This window comes from Vitis riparia, chromosome 15 (assembly GCF_004353265.1).
Source record: "Vitis riparia cultivar Riparia Gloire de Montpellier isolate 1030 chromosome 15, EGFV_Vit.rip_1.0, whole genome shotgun sequence".
NCBI classification, from domain to species: domain Eukaryota; kingdom Viridiplantae; phylum Streptophyta; class Magnoliopsida; order Vitales; family Vitaceae; genus Vitis; species Vitis riparia.
Window position 1 is genome coordinate 8,230,736 of NC_048445.1, and position 18,742 is coordinate 8,249,477.

The 18,742-nt window shown below is 34.7% G+C and overlaps 2 protein-coding genes across 2 annotated transcripts; both read right to left on the reverse strand.

The window, feature by feature from the left end:
• Window positions 1-9,320: 9,320 nt before the first annotated feature.
• On the reverse strand, window positions 9,321-9,921 carry LOC117931929 (stellacyanin-like). Its single transcript, XM_034853000.1, has 2 exons — window positions 9,804-9,921; window positions 9,321-9,658 (listed from the first exon to the last, which is right to left on the reverse strand). Exons 1-2 carry the CDS (start codon window positions 9,919-9,921, stop codon window positions 9,321-9,323), a joined length of 456 nt encoding a protein of 151 aa, XP_034708891.1.
• A 3,310-nt stretch (window positions 9,922-13,231) lies between these two features.
• LOC117931930 (mavicyanin-like) lies at window positions 13,232-14,936 on the reverse strand. Its single transcript, XM_034853001.1, has 3 exons — window positions 14,891-14,936; window positions 13,702-13,836; window positions 13,232-13,596 (listed from the first exon to the last, which is right to left on the reverse strand). The coding sequence occupies exons 1-3, from the start codon at window positions 14,934-14,936 to the stop codon at window positions 13,232-13,234; spliced, it is 546 nt and encodes a 181-aa protein (XP_034708892.1).
• Window positions 14,937-18,742: the final 3,806 nt, after the last annotated feature.

Sequence of the window (18,742 nt, forward strand, 5' to 3'; positions counted from 1 at the left end):
TCCTTTCTCTCTCTAAGTTGGTATCATAGCAAGTTTGCATTTGAGAATTCTTCTCTTTCTCTCTCTCTTCTTTCTCTTTCTAAATTCTTCCATTTTTTTCTCGAGATTTTTCTCTAGAAACATATCTTTGACCTTTTCTACTTCCTTTGGTGCTCCTAATTTGCCTATGGCCTCTTTTGTTCCAAATTTCAATGTTTTCTCTTTGGTTGGATCACAATAAGTGCTACTAATGGCGAGCTCAAGTGCTTTCAACTATACGAGCTTAAAGATTTGAAGGCTTTTTGTTTGGATTTGTTCTAATTCTGCCTCAATTTGTCAAAGTTCCTTGTAACAGTCATAGTTCTCCACCAACTGGGGTTTAGAATCTTGATTTCCTAATTTGAATGAGATATGATCAGTTTCTTCTAAGCTAGATTCTTTTACTAATGAGCGAATCAATGCTCAATCATGTCAATCATTATGCTACTAGTATTGAAGTTTGGTCCACACGTGAATATCATTTTTGGTCTCAATTGAAGGCCAAAGTGATGTAGCTTTGTATGATGCTATAGACATTGAAGAAATTAGCTCTTAGTGTAGAGGAGTATATTCTTAAGATGTGAGGTTTGACTTACAATCTTAACTCTATTGGTCAGGTCATTATTGATAAAGATATGATTCTTTATATTCTTATTGGATTTTATCCTAAATATGAGTCAATCATTGTTAATCTTACTTCAAGAAATGATGTTTTCACTCTTCAAGAGGTTCAACTTGTCATATAGACTCATGAAATGATGATTCAACATCAATTGGTCTTTTTGCCAACTGATTTGCAAAATTCTCCCTCTATTAATGTTGCTTATCGCAGATCCTTTCTTGTTGTATTGAGTAATGCCAATCATTGTGGTAACTCTCATTTTTGTGGTCATGATGACCTTGAAAATGGTGGTTCTAGTCATGGCAACAAGCCAATTTGTCAACTCTATGGCAAGATTGGTCATGTGGTTGCTAAATGCTACAAAAGGTTTGATATTAGCTTTTCAAGTGTTGATTTGACTAGTTATCAGGCAAATGTTGCTTTCACGTCTAACTTTGCAGATCACGAGTAGTATGTCAATAGTAGCATGACAAACCACATCACTGTCAATATGAATAATCTGACTATCAAGGTAGATTACATGGGTAATGAGAAGCTTATGGTTGGTAATGGTTCTAAACTTGCTATTTCTCATTTTGGAAATTCCTTTTTACCTTGCAAAAATTCTTCTAAACCTCTTCTCCTTAATAACATCTTACATGTTCCACACATAACCAAAAATCTTTTCAGTATTTCTCAATTTACAAAATTTAATAATGTTTTAATTGAATTATGTCATGACTATTATATAAGCAAGGACAAAGCTTCAAAGAAAATTATGGTGCAACAAGCTCTTGGGAATGGTCTCTATCAACTTGATCTCACACAATCACAATCTTCATAGTCCAAGTCATCTTCTAAGTTCAAGGCCTTGCTTTCTCTGCTAAAAGAGCCTAATGTTTCTCAATCTAGTTGTCAAAGTGTGTCAGCCAATTCTTCAATAAAAAAAGTCTCTGTTCCTATATTGTGCTTCATCTTCTACCACTACAAAATTGATTTGGATTCAATCTCTATTTCATGAGCTGGGTCTTTCTCTTGAAAAACCCTCATGTGGTGGTGTGATAACATTGGTGTTATTGCGTTTCTTCAAATCCTATTTTTCATGCCAAAACTAAACATATCGAGATTAATATTCAATTCGTGCTTGAGAAAGTGCTCAATAATGAAGTGGATGTTTGGTATATTCCATATAAAGAGCAAACAACTAATGTCTTTTCTAAGTCTTTGTCTATTTCTCGTTTTCTTTTTCTATGTAACATGCTTTCACTTGGTACCATCATTTAGCTTGTGAGGGGTATATTAGTGATATAGTTAAATTAAGCTTATTACCTATTAGGAAGTTTGTTAACAGTTTGTTATGCTAGCTTAGACTATAAGTAACTAACTAATCCTTCTTGTAATAGCTATATATATCAAAATCAATAAGTAATAGTTATATATATATCAAAATCAATAACAAACTTAAGTCAGTGTTGTCATTTTCACCAAATCCTTTCTCTCTAAGTGATGAGCATCAATCTCTTCCATACAAACCAGATGGTAAAATAAGAATGAAATGCTCATCATTTCAATTACAACTTGGTAATGTAAAACCAAGAATTAGCAAAAAACTTTTAAGTGCCACTACCATGTCACTCCTTCTTGCATGCTTATTTTTGAGACCTAAATCAATCAAATTCAGATAGTCCCTCATTGTCTCACGCACACAGTTCACCAACAATTCTGTCATGCTCGTTCAAGTCTCCTTCAATCACCTTAAGTGGCATCAATCTGGAAACAAGTAACAGAAAGAAGGTAGCAGATCACACTCAAAAATGACAATGCACAAAGATGATTCTGTTACCCAATTGATGGATGTTTGACAGAATTTGTGGAGTGGTTCTAGCATTAAAAGAAGATAGGGAGATGTGCAGAATGTTGAGACTCAAATGGGCATACACAGCAACCTGCACTATGTTTTGTGACCAACATGCAAAAGTTTGTACCATTTAATATTTCAAAGGGAACATAAGGAAAGTATGTATTGATCCGAACTCAGTCCATGTTAAGCTTCATTATTTTCTAAAGTTCAGTAAAGAAGTGCAGACACATGTCCAATTCTGATGCTCTTTTCAGTAAATATGAAGGAAAAAAATCGCAAACAAATAAGTATGCCTTATAAATTATTAGAAAGATAGTGTGAAAAGTGCCTCCTTTGCTAAACTTAAGGGAACCTTGTTCAAGAAGTTCAAGGAGATAGAACCTGGGCCCAACTTAGAAATGATGCAAAGTTCCCCAATTTCTTTGAGGTGTTGTTTAGAGCTCTGTTTTAGGAATATTGAGAGCTATTTTTTTTTTTTTTTTTTTATCTCCACATGGTTTTCTAATTTAAAAGGGATATTAAACAATTAGATAAAAAGAATGAAAAGAAAAATCAAAGAATTAAATTAGAATGATAGAAACAAAAAAATTGGGTGTTTCATTTCCACTCAAACTTCATCTCACGTCGCATTTTTCAGTCGAAAAAAATAATTGAATAAAAGAACAATGAAATAAAGAAATCTCTTGAAAACTAGATGATCAAAGGTACTCCCGGAGAAAAAACTAGATGATCAAAGGTACTCCCGGAGAAAAAGCAGATCAAACAACTAGGAAAGCAACAGCAACCATGGCTGCCATCAGCAGCTGATACCCAGACACCGAGATCCCATAAGCAGAACTGGGTGCTGGTGCTGCGGGGTGGAGGGGGCTGGCGCTGCGGGGTGGAGGGGGCTGATGCTGCGGGGGTGGAGGGGCTGATGCAGGAGACACCCACACTTCCACAACCCCCGCTTCCAGCACAGTGATGGCAAGCTTCTGTCCATAGTTGGCACAATGGTCGTTCACACCACAAATATACCACTTCCTTCCAGGGTTGGCCAGTGTAATCACATCATTTCCAGTGGTAAGAGCCTCATTTGCTGGTGGTATAGTGCAGTTCGTGAAGGCAGTACCGTTAACTTTGAAGACATTGTGCCTTCCCGCCGTGTATTTGAAGACTGCATGTATGAGAATTGACGACAATATTTTTAGCAGCTTGAATTAAAAGACGTCATAAAGGGAAAAGAAAGTGACAATTTGAGCTACATTACCTAGTTTATCGCCAACATGAAAGACTTTGTCCTTGGCCCAGGCTTCATAGTCGAAATTAATGGTCCAACCTTGATCATCTCCACAGTAAACTCAGTTGCCATGGCCACAGCAGGAAGAACAATTGCGAAGATTGCAAGGGCAGCTAACTGTTTCGAAGACATTAGAGCTGATTGAAGTTGATTAGTGGTAAAGTTTCTTTATACCAGCTTCAATGTGTTTCTCCGACTTGCACTGAGGTCCATTTAAAGGTCTAAAGGGTTTATTTATAGCAACTTTTTTAGCTCTAAGTTTCATCGAAAGCCTCAACAACCATGAGAAACAGGCTGGGTCCGCAGGCCACAGCGTGTTGCCAGGTCAAACTCTGGTTAGAACGAAGTTATGCCATGGCTAATGTTGGACAATAGTTACAAAACAAAGAATTTTCTTCTTTAAACGATTTCCTTTGTCCAAACATACTATCAAATAAAGAACGATAATTTTTTTGAACTGGAGTCATGATTTTGGCATAAATTATTAAACAATGGCTAATTGTTAACTTTGGAAGTATAAATGGAACTCCCTTAAGAGGGTGACTCTTGCCGGCTTGGAGACTAGGATGGAAAAAGGCAAACAGAAAAAGTGGGACCACAAAAATGCCAATCCAAACCCAATTTGCACGACCTTTTAATTAATCTAAGCTGATGAGTGTTGGAGGTCTCTTAGAATGTTGAACAAGAAGTAATCTTTAACTTTGAATAAAAAATTTAACCTTGGAGTTTTATTGTTGTTCATGAAGCAATCTCTACCACTTTATGATCCATGACTCAGATATGCGTTTTATTCTTAAAAACATGTCATGGTTAGATCACGCATGTTACAGAAAAGCTATTCAACAACTGATATAATCAAACTTTTTGTTTGGGTTGCCTAGATATCTCCATTCCCTTCCCTGGGCGATAGGGTGTATGCAAAAACATCGTAAGACTCTAAATCTTACAAGCGGAAGCATATGCATATTAAAACCTTAGATCAACAACTTCATAGTGCATTAACTGAGATATGGATGTTCCCGAATCATTTCCAATCAATGAAGAATCTCATAAACTGAGAAATCTTCCACTTGATTGCTAGCTTTTCCTTGGTTCCTGGCACTTGAGGTGGTAGTAGCCTCACAGAGGGGTGGTGGCTAAGGTTCTGTTGGGGAAATGTTTTCAAAATAGTTATAAAAAACAATCTTTAGAATAATTTTTAAAAATTATTCATTGATGTTTTGTAGTACAAAAATTTGTTTTGGATCTTGAAATGTTATTAACCTATTTTCTATATCTTGAAATTAACTTTTATCCATAATATTTTATTTTTAATCATTCTTCGTATTTGTATAATTACTTTTTAAAATAACCCTCGGAAAACAATTGAAAATAACAAAAAGATGATATCTAAAAATACCATATTTTCTATTTTTTGTTTTTCAAACATATTTTCCTCTTTTTTTTTTTTTTTTTTTTTTTGCCTAAAGAATAGAAAATTATTTTTAAAAATAGTTATCAAGCAAAGCCTAAGGCTCTCCTCTCTAAAGTGAATAGGAAGACAGTAATGGTAAGAGTAAAACCCTAAACCCCTAAGAAAGCTTCTAGTGAGCTTAAAAGTCATCTTGGGCTTAGGTACTTAATCTATTAAGTACCTAATTGATTAATTAACCCTATTAAACTCCAATTAATCAATTAACCCAATCCATAGAGAGCATTCACAAGCTCTTGTGCAACCTTGCACATTAACTAAAAGGCTCTTATGTATACATATGAATAAAGAATCCAAATAACCCTTAGTAAACTTGTTATCAAGAAATATGAGTTTGAGCAAAGACTACTAGGACCCATAGAGAAATTATTGGCTTCCTTAGAATCCAAATTTGAAGTTAACTCAAAATCTCACTACAGAGAGTCAACTGCACTATAGTATCTTATGATATTACAATAAGATACAAGAACTCAGGTATGTGATCTACTATTGACCATATGTAGGCTCCCCATGAATTGGTGTGTATAATCTAAACCTATATGCTATCAATCTCTCAAAATTGTCTTTACAATCTTTAAGTACTCTTAAATCTTCCTATTATGTTATCAACTAACATACTCTAACTCACAAAGAACATATATCAAATTCCAATTAAGGAATTACTACAACTATATATTTCTTGATCACAAGTCCTTAGGATCACCCAAAGGGACATGTTTTCTCAAACCCATGAGATGTCATGGTGCCTATCTTGACTATACCTTTTGCCATCAATCTTCATTAACAATGACCTAATTCATGAGAAATATTTGACCACCTTAAGGTCTCACCTATAAGTCAAAGTCATTGATGACTTTAGCACAAACTTAGTGCCCTCTCAAGGTTAAGAGCTCATAACTGCTTGATAGTTAATGTCATAACTTACCATACCCAGTAGTGCACTCACCATAGGAAACTCATCTCAATAATCAAGACAAGTTATCCTCTTAATGAGGAGGAAGTGCATTACAACCTCAAATAAATTGTCTAAATTCATGAATTAGCTATGACAAATTAAATACTTACAAAAAACTTATGACTTGGATCTTCTGTACAACTTCTAATACACTTAAGTCATGTACAATGCAAAAGATATCAAACTTAAATGCTCTAATAGTATTATGCATTGATAGGACAATAAATTGAGGAAATTGGAATCTTATCAATGAATAATAAATCTATTATTATTATTATTACATCATGTCATGTTTTTAAGGGTTTTATCATAACACTTTTTTAAATTAATGGCTAAACTAAGATAGTATAAAACCCTAAGGCTAGAGCACGATAGGGTACACATAAACTATCCTAGTCTTTATTCCCTCATATACTCTATTCCTATTTGTTTGTCCTTTTATTAATGATCGAGGACTGACCTAACCATCAAAGAGGGTCAATCAAATCCCCACTCTATCTTCTTCTATATCACAAAGATAGGTCATATTCAAGGATAGATTTGCTACATTTTAAAGAGGGTGAAACACATTGATGTTGTCTATGGGAATTGGTAGAAAAACCTAAACGATAGTCATAATGCAAACTTACTCAAGTGGCAAGTGACTGCATGAGGACCTTTCAAATTTCCTACAACTCTAAGAGTAGATAACCACAATGGAAAAGAGGATGAGAAAAGAAAACAAGGAAACCTTGCCAAGAATAGAGGAGCTAGTGAAAAGAAACAAGGGTGTTAGCTCAAGAAAATGTGAAATTCAAAGGGTTGCATGCAAAAAAAAAAAAAAAAGTAACATAATAGAGAAAATGATCAAGAAAGGGATTTGTTGATTCTAAGTGATCAAAACATTATCTGAGGTGCATGACCTTGTTGTCTTAGAGGAAGGCCTTAATAGGCAACTGGGATGGACCAAATAAGACTCCACTATTGGTACATGAAAGTAATGTAGAGCTCATCGTCTTCATGTCTTGTGAGAGATTGTCTTAACACCATTTACTCATGACATTCTCCATTAGGAGGCTACGACAATGAGTTTGTTCTCTCAAAGTTCAACATGTTTAGCAGTACTAGTGATCCCCACAAGAATCTAATGCATTTATGCCAAATGATGGTACATAACCACTTATTATGCAAAGTCTTCCCCTTATGTCTGAAGGTACCAACATTATTATGGTTCCATCAACGCTTATCCGAATTAATGTTGAGCTTTGGAAGTTGTGTCTATAGCATACTATATTCACTCTATTTGATAGGAAAAGGGGTTGGAAGCAAAAGGTGTAGGAGAGTTAATACAGGCATGCATATTTACAATGATTTAACATTGAAATATCTCAAGTGTGGTGATGCACCACGCAAGCAGTGATGATGGCTTTCAAAGGACTTTTAAAGGACTTCCAAAGGGTTTAAACCTCATTAACTCACTCTCTAATTCAACACGGACAACCATATAGGGATTATTTTCTAAAGTAAGGAAACAGGCCATGCTAGAGAAGACCTGAAGTCTCAGTGATAAAGAAAGCTACCTCCTATGGTGCCCGCCTTATTGAAGCATCATTCGGTCAAATTCGTAACTAGTCAGGAAGTAATAGGAAAGATATCTCTCAAATTGAAAGGGAAGAGAAGAAGGGAACTAGATAACATATTAACCTTCATCTAGAAAATCATTCCAAACCCAACTATATGCTGCAAAAAGTGTCCTATTAACACATCCTCCAAGAGATTAAGTCACTGAAAGGATTTTGACCATCCAAACCCTTTTCAGTCATAGTGAGGGAGTGCAAGGCTCATAAGTATTACGACTATGATGAGGATCGAGGGAATCAGACCAACAAGTATTGAAGTCCAAAACGACATATAAAAGAGTTTGTAAAAAGTGGGAAGTTAAAGGAGTTCGTGGATAAGAAAGGGATTTGCAAGAAGAAGAATAAGATAACAAAGAGAGACTCCTCCTTCCACCTCTAGGGCCACCCTCGACAATCATTGCCACTATTCATAGTAGGTTACGAGTTACTAGGGAATGATTTTTTTGTTTTAGCAAAAAAACAATCATAGGGATATTTAATATTGATTACTTTGTTCTGAAGGCTACTACATATATATATATATATATACAAATCCTTCTAACTGCAGTTGTTGCTTTAGCAGTTCTTGATAACAGTCTAACTAATCATTAACAATAGTCTGTTCATATTGTTGCAGGTCTTGAGGTGCGGTTGCTGCTTCTGGTAGTCTGTTCTTGTTGTTGCAAGTCTTGAGGTTCAGTTACTACTCCTAGTAATGTTATGTTGTTCAGTTTTAGGGCATGGGACAATGGAGAGTTTGATATAAAAGGTGGAGAACTGTAAGCTTGGAAGATGCTTGGTGAAGATATCGGTGACCTGACCAAATGAGGGAATATACGTATTAAGGGTTTTATGAAGGACTTTATCAAGAATAAAATGAGATCTATATCAATGTGTTTTGAGCGAGCATGGAAGATCGGATTGGCAACTAGGGCAGCTGCACTTTTGTTATCATACCAAACTAAGGGAGGAAGTTCATCTGATAGTGAAGGATTTGAAACCAAATAAATTTTATTGAATTTGATTTTCCTTCTAATTTTCTTACATTAAACCTAATAAGAGAATGTGAGATTTCTTCCTTTAAAAAAAAAAAAAAATTCTTTCCTAATTATTTTCATAATCCAAACAAAGCATAAGTCTCTATAAGTGGAAAGCAAATTAAAAATATCCTCCTATTCTTTGAGTGGTCTATGAAAGTACAACTCATCATTCTTCAATAATCTAAAGGCTTTCTATATCTAGGCTCACATTATTTCTTCATACTGCGACATTAACTTTATATTATATTGATTAAATAAAAATAAAACAGCAAGGTATAAAAACATCAATAAATTTCAAAAAAAAAATAAATAAATAAATAAATTTGTCAGACTGTCACAATAGGTATTCATCCTCATTTCTCTTTTCCATCTTTCATATTTCGAAGATACCATTTTCTTTCAATCATATAAAAATAATTGAATAAAAAAACCATAAACCAGAAGAAAATTCTTGAAAACTAGATGATCAAAGGTACTCCTGGAATAAAAACAAATCATCAAACAGCTAGGAAGGCAAGAGCAACCATGGCTGCCATCAGAAGTTGATAACCGGACCCAGAGATCCCATGAGCAGAGTTGGGTGCTCGTGTTGTGGGGTTGGAGGGGGCCGGTGCAGGAGACGCCAACTCTTCCAATGCAATGATGACAAACTTCTGTCCATAGTTGGCGCAATTGTCGTTTACACCACATATGTACCACTTCCTTCCAGGGACGGCCAGTGTAATTACATCATTTCCAGTGGTAATAACTTCATTTGCTGGTGGTATAGTGCAGTTCGTGAAGGCCGTACCATTCACTTTGAAGACATTGTGTCGTCCCGCTGTGTATTTGAAGACTGCATTGAGAATTGACCATAATACTTTTAGCAGCTGGAATAAAAGGAAGTGATACAAGGAACATGAAATCATAGCTTAAGGCTTGAGCTACATTACCTAGTTTATCTCCAACATGAAATACTTTGTCCTTGGCCTAGGCTTCACAGTCGAAATTAATGGTCCATCCTTGGTCATCTCCAATAGTAAATTCAGTTGCCATGGCCACAACAGGAAGAACAAATGCCAAGATTGCCATGGCGCCAACAAACCGCTTAGAAGCCATTGGAGCTTATTAAAGTTGAGTAGTCACCAAGTTTCTTCTAATGTTCAGCTTCAATGGTTACTTGAACAAGTGATTTTCATCTTTGGGTCTAAATTAAGGGTCTATTTATAGCTAAATGTTTTGACCAGCACAATTTCATTGAAAACCTTAAAAACAACATGAACAGGCGGGGTCATCCGGCCAGAGGGTGTTGCCGAAGAAACCTTTGGTTGGTACACCGTTATGCCATGCTTAATGTTGTATGAAAATTATAAAAACATATTTCTTTTGATGGTTTCCTTCGGCCTAGACATATATACACAAATATTGAATCATAATTTCTTTGAGTAATCACTAGTGTGCTTTAGGTATGAAATAAATAGTGATTAACTTTGAAAGTAGTACAAATGGAAGTCTCTTGAAGAAGTTATTCTGGCTGGCTTGGACACTAGGCCATACTTGCATAATTAGAAAGTGAAACAACAAAAGTCCCAATTCAAACTCAATTTACGTGACCTTAACCTGAGCTGATTATATTGGGAGTCTCTTAGAACATTTAGCAAGCTAACAATATCGAACTTTTAATCAACGACTCCACCTGAGTTTCCATGGTTGATAATGAGCATCTGCGACTTTTTTTAAATGGAAAATTTTACGAATCCAATTCATGTGGAACAATATTTTGAAGTTTCATTATGTGATGAAATGCTAAATATGACATTGTAACTTTGTACCCTAGCTTAGTATATAGTATTGGACATAAACAACTTTTTTAGGGTTATAAACAACCTTTTTCACCAAACTAATGTGCATTTTAGCTTTTCTTTTTAAACTTTTGCTCAAAATAATCTCTCTCTTTCTCTTTCATCCTTTACTTTTTATTGTTCTTTTAAAAAAAAGGAAATCATATTTTGATAATGCAGTTTCAATACATATTTGAGACCAGTGGAGTACTTTGAATGTATGCCTCCTCGGCATCTCTACCTACATCAGGAAATTAAGGACAAGAGTCAAACACTAGTATATTTATAATGTCTACATGCAAATTTATTAGCATATGTTTCAATAAAATAAAAATAAAAAAGTGATAGACAAGACACAGGCAGGCACTTAGAAATTCTGGTCGTGCATTGCTTTGCTTGCTTCACAGTAAATCATTTAACTTGAAAGATCATTCTGCACAAGTACCGTGGTTTTTATTTTTTAAAATATCATTCTCTGATCAAAAATTAAAAAAAAAAAAAAAAAAGAAAAAGAAAAAAACATTTCTAAAACTACAGTAATTTTATGCCTGGTGAAATCCATGTTGTGAGTTTTGTACAAAAAAGATTTTATTTTTTATTTTTTATGTAGAACAAAAATACAAGATCAATGGTTACATGCTTAGTATTTTAAAGTAAATTCATTTTTTTTAAGAGATGGGTTTCAAGTGATAATTTTTATTGAAAAAGTCTTAATATTTTGCAAACGGTCGTATTTTAATAATATTTAAAATAAATAAATAAATCATAGCTTGAGAACGGTAAGAAGAACATATTTTCCACCCAATTTGTGGATTTAAAAATATCCTTTGGCTAATAAAGTTCAAATCTATGATAAACTATGAAAATTCAAAATTTTAGGCCGATATGAAATTAAAAGTCAAGAATTGAAATTTGACTTCATACTTGTTATTCATCGAGAATAAATAAATAGGACATTCAAATCTACTACTTAATACTTCCAAAAACTCATTTTCTTCTTGTGTGGATTCAATAAGATACCAATATTGAGTATGATGTGGACTTCAAGTATGCTTCGAAAGAAGGTGTGAAGTTAAAATAGAAAGGTATTAATTAATTGGTTCAGAAATGATTGGTAAGCTTGAGTTAGATAAAACCTTGTACTATTCAGTTTTTATTTTTCATAGTGAATATTTTCGATCACTTGTATACTCGTGGACTTTTATTTCTTAAGAGATTATCCACCTAAAATTTGGTGTCATTGTCTCTCTTTCTCTCATTGTACTTTTTGATTTATTTCCAATTATTGATATCATATATTAGTTGAGCATGTATGTTGAATGGATGAAATATGAGTTGAAATTGGTGTAATTATCTTTTGGATATTCTTAAATAATTTTATGCTCAATTTGATAAAGATATCAAGTAATTGGAAATATATGAAGGAATTTGTTTTGATAAATTTGTGTTGGAGAGTATTGAAGCATTTGCATGTGAGTTGTATTTGAAGAAAAAAAATATAGGTTTTGAGAAATTCTAAGGAAACATAATAGGTGTTGGGGTACTTTACCCCACCCCTACTCTACCCTAGGTGTAGTTTAGGTGAGTTTGCTACGCTGAATGTGGTCCATTTGCTGCCTAAACTTGCCAAGTGAGGTGATCGAGTAAATCTTCATATGTGGACCATTTTGTGCTTTAAACAATACTTTTCAACACATGCTTTCCCTTTGACTTCATTCCTACACACAAATATACAAAACACTGCAAAAGCTTTGGAAAAACTAGGCACTTGACTCAATACAATAAAAGAAACATGAATACCACTCACAATTACTTAGAACACAACGATATAAAGTCTTATAAAATAGCAATCTTGAGTAATTATTATTGTAAATTATAAAACCACCCTCTTATACTTTTATCCATCTCTCAATTTAACCCCTAAATTTTGTTTTGTAATGAAAATCACTCTTAAACTATGTTTAAATATCAAAAAGCTCTTTCCTTAAGATTTTTCAAAAAAAAAAAATGGATGAAGAAACCCATGTGACAAGCATATAAACATTGACATGAGTTTGTATATGATATGTTTGGATATGTTTAATATGTATACTACTTGTCATAGGGGTTTCTCCATCCATTTTTTTATTTAAAAAATTAACAGAAAAACTTATTTGACATTTGAGCATATTTTAAAGTTGATATTACCTTAAAAAAAATAATAAAAATAAAAACTTCAGAGACTAAATTAAGGTACGAGTGAATTACATGAGTGGTTTTTGTAATTTATTCTAATTATTAATACTAATGTATTAGTTTAGGTTGGTAATTTTGCTCTAAAGATTACTAGTTCAAGACACAAATTTGAATTGTATACTGGCATGTTCAAGTTAAAGACACAAAATTTGAAACTCAAGTAAGCATATATTTTCGAAATAATAGCATTATAAAATGTGAGATTGTGACTAAATTTCATTTCTCAACAGATTCATCTTCATTTCTCTCTTCCATCTTTCATATTTCCAACATACCATTTTCTTTCACTCATACAAAAAATAATTGAATAAAAAAAACCATAAAACAGAATAAATTTCTTAAGACTAGGTGATCTAAGGTTCTTCTGGAGTAAAAACAGACCAAACAGCTAGGAATGCAACAGCAACCATGGCTGCCATCAGAAGATGATACCCAAACCCAGAGATCCCATGAGTAGAGCTGGGTGCTGGTGCTGTGGGGGTGGAGGGGGCTGGTGCAGGAGATGCCAACGCTTCCAATACAGTGATGGCAAGCTTCTGTCCATAGTTGGCGCAATGGTCATTTACACCACAAATGTACCACTTCCTTCCAGGGGCGGCCAGTGTAATTACATCATTTCCAGTGGAAAGAGCTTCATTTTCTGGTGGTATAGTGCAGTTCGTGAACGCCGTACCATTCACTTTGAAGACATTGTGCCGTCCCACCGTGTAATTGAAGACTGCATGTATGAGAATCGACCGTAATACTTTTAGCAGCTTCAATCAAAGAAAGTGATAAAAGGAACATGAAATCCTAGCTTAGCTTAAGGCTTAAGCTACATTACCTAGTTCATCTCCAACATGAAATACTTTGTCCTTGGCCCAGGCTTCATAGTCGAAATTGATGGTCCATCCTTGGTCATCTCCAACAGCAAACTCTATTGCCATGGCCACAGCTGCAAGAACAAATGCCAAGATTGCTATGGCAATAAAACAACTTAGAAGCCATTGGAGCTTATTAAAGTTGAGTAGTCACCAAGTTTCTTCTAAAGATCAGCTTCAATGATTACTTGAACTGGTGATTTTCATCTTGGATGAATCTAAATTAAAAGTCTATTTATAGCGAAATGTTTTGACCTGCAGAATCTCATTGAAAGCTTTAAAAAAAAATATAAAAAAAAAAAGGAACAGGCTGGATGGCCAGCCATGAGGTGTTGCCAGAGAAAACTTTGGTTGGTACGCAGTTATGCCATGCCTAATGTTGTATGACAATTATAAAAACATGTATGTTTTGGCAGTTTCCTTTGGCCTACACATATATACACAAATATCGAATGATAATTTCTCTAAGCAATCACTATTGGAAAATTGGTGAATGAAAAGAACATGTCTAATGAAGGAGACAACCTTTAGAGGGGACATAGCACTTGGTTTGCAAGGATATAAATAGGAGATTGCCCTCTTTATATCATTTAAGAGTTGTATCCTGAAAGACAGACACCATTTACTGTTGTAATCAAGAACAGGGTGCCAAAATTCTGTCTTTAGGACATTGCAATTTGCAAGCCTCCAAACAAACGAATCTCTTTTTACTTCCATTTGATTTTTTTTCTTGTTTCTTCTTTTGAATTAGTACAAGTTTTTTCCATTGCCACCCCAACAATCTAAAGATAGAATTTTGTTTAGTGATCATAGAACAAACATTGAAGTCAGACGCTACCTCACCAAACACTGAAGTTCCTGTTCCTATTAAGGCAGGAACACACCATGAAAAACCAAAGAAATTCAATGGAGATGACTTTAAAAGATGGCAACAAAAGATTCTCTTTTATCTCACCACCCTCAACCTTGTTCATGTCCTAAAGGAGGAATGCCCCAAAGTACTAGAATAGCCAACAAAGGAGACATTCAATGTTATAGAGGCCTGGAAGCATTCAGACTTCTTATGCAGAAACTACATTCTCAATGGCCTGGTTGACTCCCTCTACAATGTCTACTTTTCATTCACTACAAAAAGAGGGTTGTGGGAGGCACTTGAGAAGAAGTACAAGACTGAAGATGCTGGAACAAAGAAATTCATTGTTGGTAAGTTTTTAGATTTCAAAATGATTGATTCTATTACTCTTATTAATCAAGTTGAAGAACTTCAAATCCTCATTAATAAAATCCATGTTGAGGGAATGATGATCAATGAAGCATTTCAAGTTGCTTCCATCATTGAAAAGTTGCCTCCTTCATGGAAGGACTTTAAGAACTATCTGAAACATAAATGCAAGGAATTGTCGATGGAGGATTTGATAGTAAGGCTTAGGATTGAAGAAGACAACAGAAAGAATGACAAATCTGTTGGCAAGTCATTCATGGAAGCCAAGGCCCATATTATGGAAGGAGAGTGCTCCAAGAAGAGGAAACTTCCCTTCAACAGTGGAAAGAGGAAGAAACCTGCCAACAACAAGCCTGATAATAAGAAGATCAAAGGGGCTTGTTGGGTTTGTGGAAAATCCGACCATCATGCCAAGGATTTCTAGCACAAAAATGATGAGAAGAAACTTGAAAGAAAGGGAAAAGTTAGTTAAGCAAACATGGCAGAATCTGAAAATTTTGTTGTTGTAATCCTAGAGTCAAATGTTGTGATGGACTCTAAGGATTGGTGGATTGATTATGGAGCCACTAGACACGTTTGTGGTGATAGAAATTCCTTTGTGAATTTCCAGAAGATTTAAAGTGGAGAAAAACTCTACATGGGAAATACTTCTTCATCTATGGTGGAAGGCAAGGGTGATGTGGTTCCGAATCTCACTTCAGGGAAGAAACTCACCTTGATGGATGTCCTCTTTGTACCTGAAATTAGGAAGGACCTTGTATCTGCTTCTCTTCTTAGTAAGAAGGGATTTAAACTTGTATTTGAGAGTGACAAACTTGTGCTGACTAAGGGTGGAACCTTTGTCGGAAAGGGATACATGAGTGAGGGCTTGTTCAAACTCAATGTATTCAATGACAATGTAATTGCTTCAACTATCAATAAAAGCTTTATGTCTTCTGCTTACATTGTTGAATCTTGTGAATTATGGCATTCTCGGTTGGGACATGTTAATTATCGTTCCATGTATAAGATGGCAAACTTAGGTTTATTGCCTAAATTTGATATTAATGAAACACAAAAGTGTGAAATATGTGTTGAATCAAAGTTTGCAAGAAAGCCATTTAAATCAATTGAAAGATCTAGTGAACTACTTGAATTAGTTCATAGTGATCTTTGTGATTTGAAAATGACTCCAACTAGAGGTGGCATAAAATATTTTATAACTTTTATTGATGACTATAGCAGATTTTGCTATGTAAACTTTTCTGAACCAAACATAAAGCATAAGCGTTCATTCCTTCATTCTAGCATAATAGGGCTAACCCAACTTGAAACTAATGTCACATGCTCAAGGTTAAAAACAAATGCCACCATTACAATGGCAAGAAAGCTGGACTGCAACACATACAACATCATGTGTTCCACTCACGATAGTAGTAGACAACAACATAGTCCCAGCTTATGTTTCGGCACTTCTAGCACCAACAGTATCATCCTAGGTGGTATTCTACCTATGGTCCAAAGTATACACCTACTAGATTAGGTGCATTTCAAAAATTTTAAATTACGGGTGTCATCCATCTAGCATGTAGCCAATCTGTATATATGAGAGACTAAAGAATTAAACTTGTACCTAAAGGGATGAAACCGATGGCGGCCTGATCCCCTGAACCTGAGAGGACCTTCTGGATTTTGTTCTCTAAGTTATCATATCATGTGGGCGTGGACCTGTACCTAAATACTATGATACCTTGGTCTAATGGAATTTTATCACCATGACACTGATCACACATGGTCTTCAAACGGTCATGTTTTTTTGTATAAAGCCTATTTGCTATAGCACAAGATGCAATGCACAATATTAATTAGACCATGTAGTGTTTACGATACCAATATTAATGTTGTTATAACTGATAATGTTGCTAATTTTCAGTTTAGAGTCACCATCAATTTCTATACTATATTGTTCACTCTTTAGAGAAACAACTTTTTTATCACAAGTTTATTATAATTAAATAATAAATACACCGGAACTAACTTAATTAACTAAATTCAGAAGCTTTTGAATCAAAAATTAAAATGTTATACATACTTGACATTTAAATATAAAACAATGTCCCATGAAATAGGTAAGATAGTTTTCTGGTGCAACCAGTTCTATAGCCCTGAAACCATAATGTAAATGTCTAGGATCCAAATCTAGGCCATCCAAACTAGCCAATACCTGTAGGCAAAATCTAAAATACTATGCTTGAGAGTTGGTTTTCCATGAGAATTGAACTTAACAATTAATAGGGACTAGAAGATGTTTGTTGCAGTAGTTGAGATTATATTTTGACAATTCAATGTGTATTGGTGATCTGGTTTGGCTGACTGATGGATACCTGTATCGATTAATAATAGTAGAATCAGGTCTCTGAAATGCATGACTTTTAGTCAATGCACGATATCTTGCAAGGTTAGTAAATTATGCATTATCAGGCTGAAATTGGATTAATTAACCTTTTAGAAAAGCAAACCAACCCTTTGGATGAGAAAATTTTCCAAAGAGGGTTGTCATAAGGAGCTTTAGGATTTGAACATTCAGTCCACTTCTTTAGTCTTCTTTCAGTTGCTTAAAGAACTTCATTTCATCAACTTCCTGGGTGTCTTGGACTGTTATTCTAAAGGTATATGATGAACTAACATCTTCAGGAAAAACAGTGTATCCCATGCATCACAAATGTATATATATTTTAAGATAACATCTGCTACATCCATAACTCCTTACTACAATGTAATGTAACAGAAGTAGCCCTCTTCCACCAAATTCCACTTATGCGAGATATGTGTTTGATACACCATCAATAGAGAAGATCAAAGAGTAACAATTCACTAGCAGAGATCCCATCTACCTGCAAGCAGCATATATAATCAAATTGACTCCATTTGTCAACATAAAAACAAAGAACTTCAAAGAAAAACTTCAATTATGCTGCATTTGATGGACAAGTATAAGGAATGAATGAATGACAAAAAAAAAAAAGACCTAAATTTCAATCCCAGCTGATTTTTCTTAACTTTGATCTAGAAGAAACCTTATTCCTCCAGGCGTTCTACCTATCAGTATGGTGAATATAACTACTGCACAGTCAGAGATCAGTGTTTCATTGTTTCAAAAACTGAATAAAAAAAAAAAAAAGTCATATACCCTTTTTCATGGTTCTTTGAAATCCCACAAACAGAAATCAGGAGGTCAAATTGAAAAACAGTCAAGAAATTATACCTTTGAGGTTGTATGAACTAGGTGTTATCGTATGTAACCAAAATCCTGGAGAAATGTTCTGCAAAACATCATATTAAACAATGAAAAGCCAGACAATGACAAACTCATCAAGATAAAAGGTAAAATTAATGATGAAACAAGATTGTCTTACATCAACAGTTTGCTGAACCTTCTTATCTCGCTTGATTGGCCTCCGAGATGGTTTGGATCCAGTCATCGCAAATATGTCATCTGCAATCTCCTCTTGGGAAAGAGCAACTGAGAACCTTTTTGGTTTCTTCTTGTTTACTGCAGGTTTCTTTCGTGCAGTCTTTGAGGACCTACTTGATTTTACTTGACCAGTCCCCTTTGGCAATTGAGAATCTCTCTCTGCTCGAGCTCTACACCTTCCTGCAGCATTTCTTAGCCTCAGATTCCTTGTCAGCGGCAGTGACTGATCTCCTTTTTCTACTCCAGTTCTGTTTTCTGCAAAACTGCCAGATGTCGCTGTTTTCTTAGCACTCTCTCCTATCAATATTTTCAAGGATGGTTTCTCAGT